Consider the following 16316-nt stretch of genomic DNA (forward strand, 5'->3'; position numbering starts at 1 on the left):
CTACCTATAAAACCTGGATCACGTTATTTAACAACTAAAAATACCTGCATTTAGCTTTAATGAGACGTGTTCTGAAGTAAACATATAATTTATTTTTTAATACCACTTTTTTGATATAGTTTAAGATTATTTAAATCGCTAAAACTCTACAAAATAATTATTTTTTTAATATATTAAGGCATACACAAAATAAAATACCAAGCAGGTTGCCATTACATTTTAGAAATAACTTTATAATATATCAATGCGTGTTTAGTTTTTTAAAGTAATAGTAGATTGCCAGCATTGTGAATTTGGTCCACAGAAATACACCGTGCGTGCCAATTTAGAAATGTGTAACGCCGCCTAGATAGAACGAGACGGGCGACCTCATAATCATGAGTGGGTTATTGAACTTGGTAATAAATAAATCAGTGTATGGGGCATACGGCATACCGATAGCAGAAGATTGAATTTAGACCAGTCCAGATATTTAGATAGTACATTTTTGATAGCGAAGTCAAAAAACAATGCAGGTATTTTGACAATATTATTTGTACATTACATACATCGTTTGTAGAATAATTTATTAAATTTGAAACATATCCCCCCTTCAGATATATCTTCCCCTCCAGAAATACAGCGTAAAAAATACATTTATAGTGATAAGCCTATTTGAGCTGGTAAGAGAAGCGACTCTGTCGCGGTTAGTTCTGTCAGAAAGTATGTAAAATTTACATAGACATAGAAAAGGACAAAAAGGAAAATAACATGACAAAACAGCTACAGTACAAGGATCTTGACACTTTTCTGACATTCACAGGGCGCTAGTGTGCTATTATAATTTAGTTCGACTTATGCCCACCGGGTCAGATAAGTTTGTCGGTCTTTAATTCCATCGTAACATTCCACAACTTACAACTGTTAGTCTTGAGAGCGGGCAATGTCTTCTTAAACAAAAATTATTGAATAAGGACGAGTGGATCTTGTGGCCAGTAGTAAATCTTAGCAAGGAGTTTAGCAAAGCTTTCCGTTGATTATGATCGTGATGAGAGTGGCTGAGCGTGTCAGTCGGTAATGTAATGCAGTGCAAATGAGTCAATCTCGACGGGGCCGGGTGGTCACAGGACCATTAGAAAATCGATTCGTTCTCAACCCCATCTACATCTACGTTAAACCATTTCGATTGTCTGGATAATGGAGAACGCGAATTTAATTAATTATTACGTTCAATGTTAGATTAATACTTAACAATGCTAGTGCATCTACACATATATTCTGTAGATATAGCAACGGTACGAAATATAAGTAAGTAAGTAAGTAAGACCTAGAGTCCTAAACATAAGATTCACAGATGAAAATTGAGTATGAAGGTGAATCATCTTGTTAACAAATCTTAGAATGGTTAATGAGGATGCGTGTAAAACTGTTTGCAAAACTTGTTAGTCAGTCGTCCTTAAAAGATTTAAATTTGATCTAAGCGTTCGTTTTGTTTCATGGTGTCAAAATAACCAATAGGTCTTGACACACACAATTATAAATAGAACGAGATTACTCTGATATAAGAATATCACCAGAATGGAGGTAAGATCATATATATGTATTACTTGTATAATTCGATAGTTCATCGTCGGTGTTGCCGGCAATCTAATAATGACGTGAGAGGAAAGTCACGACTTCACTTAGTTTTCCAATCTAAACAATAGAAATTCATCGGGTGCGCGACCCGCGGGACGCTAATCCATCTCTATGTAAATTATGCTGAAAATAACAACTTGTACCTCATCAGGCGATCATAGCGCGTGCTATTATGGCACTTCTCTATTTTTCATTTGCTAGCTTTACCCAAAAATAACTTTTGACAGGAGTTTTAAATGCGATAATGAAAAAATCATTTTTAAATTTTGTGTAGGGATTACAGTTTCATATCATTCTTTGCTGATTACTCATTCGATTGTGGCTATTAATGCTTTATTTATCATTTTATAAAAGGTATACTGGCATCAGTATAATAAAAGTCTTACTTTTTGAACATTAGCAAAACTTTTTCAATCGTTTATTTGCCTTGTACTTATTACAGGCGCTTGAGGATTTACATAGTTTAACTTTTTGACATTTAGCTATATTTTTTTACATAGTTATTAGACTTACATAGTTATAATAGGTCTATTCTTATCTCCAATCAATATATAAACAGCTTAACGCTGTAATATACTAACCGTAGCCGCGAATAAGAAATAAAGTTGCTTTCGCGGTAGCAATGCGCGCACAGCACATCTTGTAAACACATCTGGTTCTCGTAGCAGTAGTTGACCTTGTTCATCTTCTCACAGGCTGTGGAAAGAACTAAACATTCTTTTATTGTAGGACACGAAAACATGTCCTACTCACGGTATTCGTATTATAGAATGGGAAAAATAGGATTATAAGGATGAGAAAGGATTAAAAATATTAAAGTACTGATACATAGATCTGGAATAATATGGCACAAAGCTCTCTCCCTTTTAGGATAATTCTATCATAATGTCGAGTAACATGTCTTTTCATAGTTACCTGAATAGTTAATATTACTTTTAGGTGGGAAATGTTATTATTTTTTAGCGTGTAACGGGAATTTTGAATCAGCGACAAATAAAACGTGAAATAAGTATTCCCGCGTAATTAACCCTTTAAATTTAGGGTGACACTGAAATCTGTGGTGCAGTGCCTTTAAGCTTGTAATGCAGTGTGGCGCTACTCATGACCGCGCCACATAAATTTCATTAAATGCAAGCGTACACGGTCGCCCGTTCACTCTTACATAGTGAAAAGTTTCATACTGACGGAAGAACTTATTACATAGTTTATATTAAGTTACAGTTTCGAGATTTAAATACTGACCGTTTATATAAAACGTTTTAAAATTTGCTGAACCCAGTCAAAATAACGTCTATTTACCAAATGTTTGAAGTGATCCTTCAAGTTTAAATTTTTATCAAAATTTTACAAGTTTATTTATTTTTAAAATTTACTGTTGTTCTAATTTATTTTAGTGGATTTTTAAACTAAATAAATTGTGCCTCTTTTTATATCATGGAGGTGAGAGGAAATAAGAGAGGACAGCATTATATATTTAGTATTCGCTTTGCCGTCGGGTATATTCGCTAGCACCTGTAAAATAAAGTTTTCGATATTAATCAAGATATAAAAAATATCGATTGCATCTAAATCAATATTTTAATTTTGTTTTGACTATATTTGCTATTTTTCTGCATTTAATAACAATGTGTAAATAACATAAACAAAAATGAATGTACATGAATATGTATATGTATACGTATATGAATATGTAATGTATATGAATACATGCAAGTTGTCGACCTATCTAGTTGTATAATAATATAATAAAGTGTTAAAATAAAGTTGCAAATTAATATAACCACAAAACTATCGCTATAAAGTAAGTCAAGTCAATTCAACAGCCGGTAATTTCGTTCTCTGTGACTAAATTATTAATATTTTAATTTCACAACCTATTTTTTCCTTTAGGCCGTATTTTATTATTTGTGTAGATTTTTCTCCAGAAACGTTGAATTGAACAACCTGCGGAGGTTTACACAAAGTTCAGTCAAGAGACGCCTCGCGGTTAAAAGCGATGCCGAGCGAAATATGTTAGTAAATAAGTACTTTGTAAATCAAATATATGAATTTTAATTTTAAATGGTGAATTTGTCAAAGTCAGACGGTTTGCTTAAGCGAATGCTATCAAAGGCACGAATAGTTACGCATTTTGCTTCCAACTTGTGTCTGCAAAATAAGTAGGAGCTATTTTTCATTCTAACAGTATGTTATGTTTCAAAATTAAATTATTTAACTGAATAAAATACACGATTTCTGTGAGGCCATTAATTTAAAATAAAGGTATTTAATTGAATTTTTCATGTGTAATTACATGACCAATGAGTTGGATGTATTAATTTATACAACGATTTAACATAAAATCGGTACGCCTCGTAATTTTACACTTCTTTATCATTATGATTTAAACATAGTCCATGTGTCGCGAACTAGCAATTAAACATAAGGTAATTGAGGTGCGGACATGTGTTGCAACGATCATATGCATTTCACTTTCCAGTAAGAAATTACAGAATAAAACAGACAAAAGAAGCAAAAAAAATTGTGGTAAGTGACATATGCTATCATAATAAATATATGTATACAAGAAGGAATGTAAACTATTGTACAGATCTGTGTGCTTTGTGTTTGAAACCATTTGTAATCATGAAAGTAAGTATATAATAAGGTCGGAGTACTTTATAAAAAAAAATTGAAAAAAGTCTAAAGTTTTAATCTAGTAATAAGAAGAAATATTATTTATAATGTTCCTATAGCCCCTTTGCTGGTTCTTTCAGCTTTCAACACCTCGTAATTAAAGATTAATATAAAAATTACTTCAGGTATTTTATTGGAATCCCCAGTACGCGTCACACTTGAGGATGACAACCTTTAATTACCTTTGCAACCGTTATTAACTGAATTGAAGACGTTTTCTTTAAAATCTTTCAGGATGAAACCCTCTTATTATACTTATTGGAAGCAATCACAAATACAGAGACGTTTCACTGGTTGTATTTTAACTGGTATTATTCAATATATAACGAAGGCAGACATTATGCATGTTCTTCGTTTAGCCGAATGGGCACTGTCGAAATATCTTGGAGCGTTAAGCTTTATTCAAAACACATTCAAGTTACATGAATTAGGGAACGTATGTTGATGCTCTTTTGTTTATTAGACATACATTGTATACAGAGTATGTCTAAGTTTCCGCTCTGTCGCTAATTGATCTGTTGTAACTAGGCTTAGATGATTATAATAATAAACATGAATCAAGCGAATTGATGTTATATGCAAATCTTTATCTTTTGACAAATTGTTTGTGTTCACTATAGTGTGATCTTGGATATGGATCCGTAGTACCTGAACATGGTCGATCGCTGATTTGTAGGTTACTAAATTAATCCCAGCAATCATCCCTATCGTGTTATCACGGTTTATCTTTTACTTAGACGTAAAAATGTGTATTGCGAATATTTTACAGCTCGCAGGAAAACTAGTAAGTGCATCTGTAATTGTGTCGATATTTGCACTCTATATTTATTCATTCTTGTATCGTTCGCTTTCTTCGATTCAATACACAAAGCGTCATAAGAGTAAATTTAAAAATACCTACATACCTTTGCATGTCTCACACGCATGTTTACACGTTATACATTTCCTAGGTTAATTTATAAAAAAAAATATGTCGCATGAGCAGAAGACCAATTGGGTGATTGGCCGTTATGTTTTATGAATAGCTTGATTTTACGAATTTTATTAATTTGATCGTTTACCGGGCTCATAAGTCTTAAATTAAATACAATATAGTGCCATATTTATATGAAATAAGAATATTTTTATATAATATCATAAATAAACAAGAACTTTCTAGAACGACTTTTCATTTTACTAGGTTTTTAATAACTTGCTTTGATGTAAGTTTGTTCTAGACAAATTTTGTAATCGATTTTAAAGCAAATTTCCGATGAGCCAGAAATTTAAAATTTTAATCAAAGTTAAGAATCGCATATTTTTCATCGTAGGGCGTTCTAAATTATTTCCACGTAAAAGTTAAATGTAAATGAAATAAATAAAATAAAAAAACTTAATTAATGTAAATGAGTAATGAAGAAAAATAGCAATTGTTGTGTAATTTTTAATTTTTAGAATTTAAGAATATTTTATAGTTTACAGTTTTAAATGTATAAAACATTCGCTCTGTTGCTTAAATATGCAATCTGCAAGACAACTCACCTTTAGTAGTTAAATTCATTCGTCCCCCTTCACCGTTTGCAACCAATCAGTACCGATTTACGCTGGCTGCGTGGTTATTAATTTTGGTATGCTGGCTAATTACCCTGCGAATTTACGAAGTATTCATTCAAGTATCATGTATTAGCAGCACGTGTGCATATTTGTGTTTGCGGTTTATGTAAGTGTACACCGAGGAGGACAAATGTAGCACCACTCCTTTACATCGCATACCAGGCGATCATAACTTCTGAAGAGCTTTTCGGTGCTTATGATAGTGTGTGCATGTTAATTTCGTAGCTGGTAGTTGCTTTACATCTGTGTGTGTTTCATAAGGACTTATTAGTGTGCTCTTTTGCTTACGTGTCCGTGTGTTGCCTCAGTGACGTAACAGACGCGCTTTACTTGGAGTTGAAGCTTGTTTGCCATGCTTCCGCATAGTTTGAATGAGAAGTAGTTATTCGTGCTTTTGCATGTAAAGCTAACGAAATCTGTTTGATAGTGTTTCACGTATGTACCGAATGTGAATTGATATTTTTTGCCTTTGATTCAAAACTCTTGACGTCTCTTCCCCGTGGGTACCTGGAACAAAATAGAAATATATAGATATCTATATTATTTTACATTACGTATTATACTTTACTTGATGGTATAACACTTAGACTAGTTAGTTACAAAATTAAACTCTTTAGTTGAAAAATTGGTAATACAAATAAGAAATGTGTTTAATTAATTAAATTATTATACTGGTTATAACAGTTTATTTGATAATTATAAGTAATGATTCATGTAACATAAGGGATTTGCTCTTGCCAACGACAAGCATTATTAACATGCGCATGTTGATAATATTGATGTTACAACGGAGAATCTGAATACAGATAGTTATGCTATTACATAGTTAAGGTTAAAGCGTAGGATGATATAACATAGTTACTAAGTCCATAAATGGCTAGACTTACTATCAATACTATGGGTTGATAACTTAGATTTTATAAAATCAAATATTATGTAAAAGCTCAATGTTTATTTGCTATCTTCAAAACATTACTTTACGTTAGACATGTATTTTATAAGTAGTCCATAGTATCTTTCACTTCGGATTTTTTTTTGCAGACAGTATTGTATACAAACATTCACTACAATATAATCCAGTGGAAACAGAAAGTAGAAATAAACTTTATTGTTTCATTATCATGTAGTACACTAGTAGTAATGGAAAATACCAAACAATATTGGTCGTCCAAGACAGTTTTATATCTGCTGAATAAGGGAATTACTCAAGTAGGGCTACATTAAAAGTAACAAAAAACGCCAATCATGAGTGCGTAGAGGTGTGAATTTCAACGACAAGATAGAGGTGTGCTAAGACTACGCCAAATAGAAATCCCTAATCTCTGCCTACCTACTATTATTAAATTGTAATGTTAAAATAACTAATTTTAATATTGTTAGATGTCTTGATTATACAGCAAACTGTATCGTTGGTGCAATTAATTCAGAGCCTCGTTAGTTGACATCGAGATGATGGTATAAAGGTGGTCTTGATAGAATTATCAAGTTGCGTGGACGTGACGGTGCGCTAGTGTCGCCACCGCGTCAGTTACAGCGATCTCAATCTATCCACTCGATCCATTTACTTCCGCTTCCCTCTGTCCGGTGTAATGTTATTATCGAGATTTGCATGTCACAGTGTATATTGATGCAAATTCAAATAAAGCCATAGTTTCAATATAACGAATTTGTAATATGTAAATAAAGGAATTGATGCTACCGTAGGTGAAAAATCTATTTTCCTATGTGACTAGCAGTTTCCAGCGACTTCGTCCGCTTCCCAACAGTGAAAGAATTTTTCAAATCAGTTCAGTGGTTTCGGAGCTTATTCAATACAAACAAACAATCAAATCTTTCCAAATTATAATATTAGTATAAATGGACCATATACAATATTTCTTTTTGATGTATATAAGATATGCTTGGTAAGTTTTTACATAAAAATTTTGACAGTGAAAAACGTAAATGAATTCACTCAAATGTAATATTTTTGAGAAATCAGTCGGATTACAATCGTTACTTAAGCACAGCTTAAGTTATAATAATAATGTAATGTAATACTCTATAACGTATTACATTATATACAGTTAGCTCTCAAAAGATCTTTAATTAATTGCTAAGTGGTTTTTAGATCCACGTATCTGTCCTGGTTTCGCAATTAAAACTGGACGGGTCTTTTATTTCGTTGCGAGGTACACAATTTAGCTGTAGCAAAAAGCTGTAACGAGAGTTACATAATGAGAAGTCAAAGCTTTAAAGTTGCGTTATACTAAAACTGTGCTAACTTGTTGGAACTTTTTTATTGCGATTGTAAACTAGTATGCAAAAGGCATTTCATAATTTAATTTCCTTTGTTCATTTCATTGTAAATTATACTTTTAATTTCTTGTTATTTAATTAATTAATAGAAATTTTAATTTACAAGTTAGTTCAAATATAACTGTGTTTGGTCTCCATGAGTTTTTATTAAAATAATTGTGATGGTAGAGACGAAATATAAGTATGGTCTTACATTAAAATTATATTTAAGTATGTTTTTAAACTTTAAAATGAAACAAAAATAATTGACTGACGGTTCAAAGGCAAACTAGGATATCTAGCCCGGTTAGAGAGGTGCTGCTATTGCTTGCTTCTGTCAGAAAATATGTAAAACCTTCATGAACATAGAAAACATGTGAAAGAGTCGAGTACGAAAACTATGTCGTGACATTTTCGGACACTGAGAGAAGGGCACTAGTAAGCTATCTAATTTAGTTGGAATTATTTTGACACTTCATATCCCTCCGTATAGTACGACAAACGTGTCTGGTCCGGCAAGAGAGGATCTGCTATCGCGGTTAGTTCTGTCAGAAATGTAAAATATATTTAAGAATGGAAAATAACAAAAGAAAAAACATAATGAGACAGCACGAAACAGGCCTAACACTTTTTCGATATTGACAGGAGGGCGCTAGTGAGCTAGCTAGCTATACAATTTAGCTTGACTAATGCCCCAAAACTTTGTCGGTCTCTAATTAATGTCAAGATTGATTTGTAGTAAATTATACATTTATGTTTTACATTATTAATCACGCGTGGTCCATGCATTCATGGAGATGTATACCCTCTTGAGATGACTGATTAAGAGCTAGGGGAGGTCTCCGTATAACAAGCTTTACAAGTCGTTCAAAGCTATTCAGAGGTTACGATCAGAAAATATTATTTAACTCCCTTCGTTCATAAAACTACTTCAATTAAATCTTATTTGCAGTATTTAAATACAAGAGGGTAGTAATTCTAACTCAATCTTAAATGCACAAAATATCTGTTTCCCTTTATTAGTTAATTAAACAATAATATTTGTTCTTAATAAACATTATTATTGTTGTTTTTTATACCATAAGGTGGCAAACGAGCAAGCGTTTACCTGAGTCAGCGTAATCAGCGATTCGACCGCTTACCATAGACATCCGCAATTGCAGATGCGTTGCTTACCTTTAATCGACAGAGGAGGGGACATACTAAAAGAGGATATATCCTATTCCTATGCGTCCCCTTTTCCGTCAAACCCACTTCCCCTTCCCATCCTTTCCTTATAAATGGTAGGAATGGAAAGTGGACTAAAATCAGGCCTTCGGCACCACACTCAACAGATGAAACGCGGAATTGCTTTCACTTCATGCCTGTCTTCTGTGTGATCGGTTACACCAGTCGACACGGCCTATTCGTGCACCCAACAAATATTATTGTTGCGGATCTACCACTGTTAAATTATAAGTCAATAATTTAAGGAAATTCCTCTACGCTGCAAATACATTTATAGTTTCATTTCTTTTGATATATCAATCCACCTTCTGTTTTATAAGACAGCCAGCCATTAAACTAATCAGAGTGGTTGTTAACAATTTTAATATTATAACTACCTCCATTTGTTTCCTTGCTGTGAAGTCATAAAACCCTTTAAATGTTTAATTCGTATCACCTCAGTTACACAGGCTCGTTACACAACGAGCTTCGTGCAAACAGGGGTTCCCCTAATAGAATTAGTAAGTCCCCAGCCAGCCGCTCCCCAGTGTCAGATTATGCTACAACGTTTACCAGATCGACATCACTAGATTATTAATCTGATTAGAAGCGACTCACCTCGGATTTTGACTGGGGATTTGTATTTAAAGATTTATGTTTATCTTGAACACAATAGTGAAATGGCCTGTCATTCTTTTTTAAAACTTTAATCAATGAATGTATTAATAGTTTTGTCGTGTCTGAACTGCTGCTACAAGTCTATTTTCCAACGTCCAAAGTTTCTTCTTCTACGCGTAATAAATCTCGAAAATTATAGTGATTGTACAATGTTACATAATGGGCATAACTTGTGATATTTATTTTCAATTGTACATCAACCAGTTAGCCATTATCTAGTTATATCTTTCTCGTCGCATTTATTTAAATTTTAACCCTGACCTCAATAGAGTTTAGCCAGTAATAATATGGAGTGAACACATGATCGATTAATTACTGTATTTATTAGCGTTTGGAGTGTAAAATTCAAGTGATACAAATTTCAAATCACGTTGGAAATTAATGCTAGTGAATAAACATTAAGTGCACGATTTTTATTAACACATGAAAAGTGATATTTTTTTCTGATATTGTCATTAGTTATTTACGATCACCGGCGACTGCATCAGTGTAGAATTAAAAAAAAAAGTATATATTCACGCAAACAGCTATACATTGCGGCCACTGAATCCGACACCTCCAAAAATATATGGACTGCCAAAAATCCACAAACCTAACTGGCCCTTACGTCCCATCGTGAGTCAAATAGACTCACCCACTTACAAAAGCTCACGTCACATGGCAAGCATATTACAGACGGTGACCGGCAGAACAACGAGCTTTGTAAGAGACTCAAATCACTTTATTCAATTGTTGAAGGACGTCAAAATCCAAAACGACGAGATAATGGTGAGTTTCGACGTGGCGTCTCTATTTACAAATGTACCGGTAGCGGAAACTATAAATATTATAAGACAACGCCTTATATCACACAATATACCTACTGATTACATGAGTTTAATAGAGTTCTGCCTTACGAGTGGCTATTTCCGTTGGCGAGGGGATTTTTACCTTCAGATGGATGAAGTGGCGATGGGCTCGCCAATAGCACCAGTTGCGGCTAATATATTTATGGAATACTTCGAGGAGGAGGCGTTGAAGCATGCACCTTTTAAACCCAGATACTGGTGGAGATACGTAGACGACGTGTTCGCTATAGTTCCCAGACAAGCCGTCACTCAACTACTAAACCATTTGAACGACGTACATCCAAAAATCCATTTTACTACGGAGGAGGAAAATGAAGGAACTCTCCCATTTTTGGACGTACTAGTGAAGAGGGAACCTAGTGGTAATCTAGTACACACCGTGTATAGAAAGCCTACACACACGGATCGGTACTTGAGGGCGGACTCTCATCACCATCCATCTCAGCTATCTTCAGTGCCGCGCACGCTTATAAGTCGCGCAATACGTTTATGCGACACTCAATTCCTGCAGGCTGAATTGACGCACGTACGGCACGTATTAGAGAGCAATGGATACAACTGGCGACAGAGTTACCGAATAGCGAACACGACCAGCAAACCACGGCCTCAGGTTGCAGAGCGGGTCCCGGTCTATTTACCATTTATGCGAGGGGTTACGGACAAAATTGGACACCTGTTACGCCGTAGGTTCAGCATCAGGACAATTTTCCGCCCAATGACACAGATCAAACAACTTCTGCGATCTCCAAAGGACCGGGATCCCCTAGATAGTCCTGGTGTCTACGAGATCCCGTGCGACTGTGGTAAAAGTTACGTCGGCGAAACGGGGCGCAATATAAAGTCGAGACTCTCTGAGCATATCCGCAGTATGCGTAAATTAGACGGCAACACCTCGGCGGTTGCGGATCACGCACTTAACTCCGGAACCTCGCATTATATTAGGTTCGACAAAGTTAAAGTGCTGGCCCGTGAGAGGAACTTCGTGTCTCGGAAGCTTCGGGAGGCTATTGAAATAGGTCGTCGACCTAATTTCAACAGAGACAAGGGGTGGGCTCTGCCGCGTACATGGGAACCCGTCTTAATGAACGCGGCGCGACACAACATCAACAATGCTGAAGACGATATTGTGGATATAATCAGTACATTTTGTGCCCCCGGAAACGCTAATAACAACACCAATACTGCTTTGGTATCAACCTCGTCAACGACGCCGGCGCACCCCGCGCCCCCCGCCCCCTCAAGACGCGCCCTAAGAGCGCAGGCGCGCAGTGAGCGACGGGCCGCGTCCGCGAAATAATACCAATCCCACTCACCCTGATGAAGAGCCCCCGTAGGGCTCGAAACTAGTCGGTGACGACACCGGATATATATACGTGAGTGTTTTAGCCGTTTCTATATAAGTTAGCTATACATTCCAGTCAAAATCTAGTCAAAATTTGTCTGGTTATTTTAGAATAAACACTTATTTCAATGTCTTTATCTATCTATACCTATAGATAGAGAGCAAAATATCTGTACTAAAGTTAAACCGTACAAATTATAAATGTAGGTAAACAAATGAATCTTGATGCGTAGAGGCATATCTGATTTAATTGCGTTATTGACCATTTAGCCTGATTCGAGTTACAGGTAACATGGCACAGCCGCCGGCGTTGCGACAGACGAGCCCCGCCGGCCGCTGGCAGAGGGGACGCATTGCCTTATTTGCATAACAAAGGCCTACGAATATGCCAACTGATAGATTTTCAACATGATTGTTATGAAAAAATCAACATATGTATTGTATTTCGCTTTAGAATTGTTTTTAATGTGATAAACCTGCGCCGTAAGCAAAGATATCTGCAAATTTAACGGAAAAGTGTATGTTTTATGGTCAAGCTTTTGGTCAAAAATACAAACGTAACATGATCGATATTCACGTTCGTGATATCGATACTGAAATATAAGACGATTGGTGATGATCATAGAATAATTTTGAAGTGTTTGTTTTAAGTCAAAGAAGTTTGGAAAACGGAAAAAATTATGAAAGAGGCGAATAAAAAGCCTATTTGTTTAATGAGTCTTCGTGATATATTAAATTAGGAATATTAACAATCCGTATGTCATTCGACTGTACATATCTACTTAGTCGGAGCACTTCGCGTCCTGTGACATGCAAATCTCGGTGATCGTATTAAACCGGACACAGAGAAGTATGCGAAGTCAATACGGATTGCTGTAACAAACGGCACGGCACGCGCACGTCTGAGATGTGATAAATCCATCATAATTCTATTTATTTCAATTTTTGTACAGTTGTATGTACAGTTGTCAACATTTAATACCATTCCATACTTTTTTGAACACTATTTTTTAAATCATTGTGTATGACAAAATAAATAAATAAGGTTCTGTTAAGCCGTTCGGAATAACTTTATTTACAAACACAGACTTAAAGAATTATCGTTAGATTCAGAGTAAAATTATCGTATTTTGAAAGTATTTTATATTTAATTAATTGTGTCAGATATACGTATTCCAATCTATGGCAATTAAATGTCAGATAGGGGTTAATTTTAGGAATTCAAAACTTTACCGAGGAAGGAACTATTGATTACTAGCTGTCGCCCGCGACTTCGTCCGCGCGGAATTAAAAAACTTAATAAGCTGCCTTGTGTTCTTCTAGACTATATTATACATCTGTGTCAAATTTCATCAAGACCCGTTGAGCCGTTCCGGAGATACCTTCTAACATCCATCAATCGATCCCTCTATCCATCCATATATTCATTTAAACTTTGTTATTTATAATATTAGTATGATACAAGGAAGGAATTAATATAGTTAAAAAGGTTTTCTTCGATAGCAAAGATCTTTTTAAATATATAAATAATAAGAATTCTCTTTTAGGTCTTTTCGTTGAATACGTTAGTTAATTCATTACTTAGTCCGTTTGTTACAATGAAATTCCAGAGCGATAATTTGACCTACTTGGAAATGTCTGATTAACTTGAATTTTATGCTTGAATAGCTGCTGCCTACTTCCTACGTTTTTAACAATTCATTATGATATCGATCTTCATTACATTATTTTACATTTTAACTCATATACAAAAAAAAAAACCAACGAGAGCCGAGTGTCTTTAGCGTTTGTACTTGTCCTATTTTATGTGCATGTACTAATCTTACAAAATATAATATACCCCATTATTTACATTTATAATTACCGTAGTACAACCCTAGAATCAAAGTAAAAACATGTTATTTTGAAGTACGGGTAAGTCGTAAATATGCAATACTCAGTAGGCTAATTTTTAGTCTGCAAAAATAGTTTTAAAAATGTTCGACGTAAATGAAGTAAAGAGGGTTTTGCTAACTTTGCCTAACGTGGATTGTAAAAAATGTTTTACTTTGTGATGTGAATTAAAAGTATATGTCGAAGTTGCGTAGCGTCGGAGAAAAAAGTCACGAATTGTTTGCAACGAACGGTAGTGCAACATAGATTTGACGCAAAATATTTTATACTCGTAAAAAAAAGAGCACGTCCATTTGGGGATAATAATATTAGTTTAAAGTAAGATGTTACACTATTCTTACGCTACCAGACACTCCCTTAAATGGTTACATATTCTGTTTTGCCATCAACATCGGACTCTACTTAATGACGAGCTTGAGTCCTGAATACCTGATCCTATATCTGTCTATTCGAACTATCGTGTCGGACGACAATTGTCAGAAAGCACTTGGTATTGAATTCCTCCACATACCTTCTCACAATTTACAAAACTACTACAGTGAATATTTCGATGAAGAAGGATCACTCGTATAGGTGTTAAAAAGTATTATTACGAGTATTTTCAGATTTAATGTCAATATATATTAATTTATTTGTATTAAATTAATTTCATTATTTTCTTTCCGATTTTCGTATTTTATCCCAATCCATCATTTCAGTTTCCTTTCTTTTTGACCATGTAATTTTAATCCGTATCTTTTTAAATTAATTTACTAGATAAGATAATTGTTCTTAATTTATTTTTAACACCTATACTCTTTTTGTACTTTGCATTTGAAATAAAGCAACAAAAAATGCCAAACCTTTATTCTTCCAGTAAAATAAAAATGATTAAAACAGTAGAAAAATATAATGAAATTCTACTAATTAGCATTACATAATATCTGTGCAGATGTACTGTGTACATATTCGCCTTCGGCTAGGTGTACGGGGCTTTACGTTGTTTATTATATGAAAAGGTTCAGTAGTTGAATAAAAACTCGATTAAGAAGCGTCTAATCGTTGAAGAAATAATTTTTCCTTTGCAATACTCATTTATTGAATGTATTTTTCATTAACGTCTATTGAATTGCCCGTGAAAGTAATTTTCACCTGCACTTACCATGAAATAAAATGAAACACTGGTAAATCAAGGAAAGAAAATTAGTATGATTTGGGGTAATTTAAAATACTAATGCTTTTACTAATATTTTATAAAATTATTAGTATTTTCACAAAATTCAATCAATAAGTAGAAATAGAAACTATATATTTTTTTTTGTTGATAAAATAAATAAAAAATAGAGATGGTACTTCTGATAAATAGTCTAATTTAGGAGTTGCGATCGGTACAAAGCCTCACGATGAAATATTTAAGAAAAAAAATTACTGCAATATACATCAACATATACGAGTATAGAGAATTTCTTGAGTATAAGTATTTTACCAAATCAAACATAACATTAGTATAGTACCAATATATCTAACAATATTAATTAATAATGTCAAAATTCAGATAAATTAATATAATGTTTTATTATAAACAGAAGTTTGTCAAAACAGACTCCATAAACTTTTAATTAGCTGTTATAGGACCAAACGAGACAAAGACGTGTCGAGCTCTTGCGTGCTTCAACAAATACGCTTGCATGTCTTTTTACCTAAGGCAGACAGTGAAAGCAATTGCTATATTTACTAGTGCATAAATATAGTTTTAAGCCTATCGCCGTACGCTTATTACGACAATTGTTAATGCATCGCAATATTTAAAACTCAAAAATAGAATTATGTTTTTGTACGACTTTTACCTTAATAGATGTCGAAAGACATTAATAGTGGTAGACGCCAGCAACAACATCTGTTGTACGAATTGGCCAACTCGCCCAGTAAAATGCCACAACCACACAGAAGACAGGCATGAAGTTGAAGTGTGCTGCCGGAAGCCTAATTTTAGTCTAGAAAGGGAAGTGGATTTGACGATCAAGGGGACGCATAGAAAAAGGATATATCCTCTTTCTGTGCGTCCCTCCTCTGTCGATTAAAGGTAGGCAATGCATCTGGCGACTGGCAACAATCGCTTCGCTATTTAGGCGTATTCATGTGGCGTTTGCTCGTTTGCCACCTTATGATATTAAAATAAAAAGATCGAAAAAAAAGGCACATAAACG

At 34.3% G+C, this 16316-nt stretch overlaps 1 protein-coding gene and 1 long non-coding RNA gene across 2 annotated transcripts in view; one reads left to right on the top strand and one right to left on the bottom strand.

Annotated features, from left to right (window-relative positions):
• Positions 1-2235: 2235 nt before the first annotated feature.
• LOC106711864 lies at positions 2236-6344 on the bottom strand. The gene is made up of 3 exons (XR_001357049.2): positions 6175-6344; positions 5815-5918; positions 2236-2325 (listed from the first exon to the last, which is right to left on the bottom strand). It is a non-coding gene; the product is annotated as an uncharacterized LOC106711864 (long non-coding RNA).
• A 4360-nt stretch (positions 6345-10704) lies between these two features.
• Positions 10705-16316, top strand: part of LOC106711863 — a 76656-nt gene continuing 71044 nt past the window's right edge. Inside the window, exons 1-2 of the mRNA XM_045679478.1 lie at positions 10705-12163; positions 14480-14697. Of these exons, the coding sequence (XP_045535434.1) occupies positions 10705-12163; positions 14480-14697 (1677 nt within the window). The remainder of the gene's footprint in view (positions 12164-14479; positions 14698-16316) is intronic.

This window comes from Papilio machaon, chromosome 9 (genome assembly GCF_912999745.1).
Source record: "Papilio machaon chromosome 9, ilPapMach1.1, whole genome shotgun sequence".
In the NCBI taxonomy this organism is placed as follows: Eukaryota; Metazoa; Arthropoda; class Insecta; order Lepidoptera; family Papilionidae; genus Papilio; species Papilio machaon.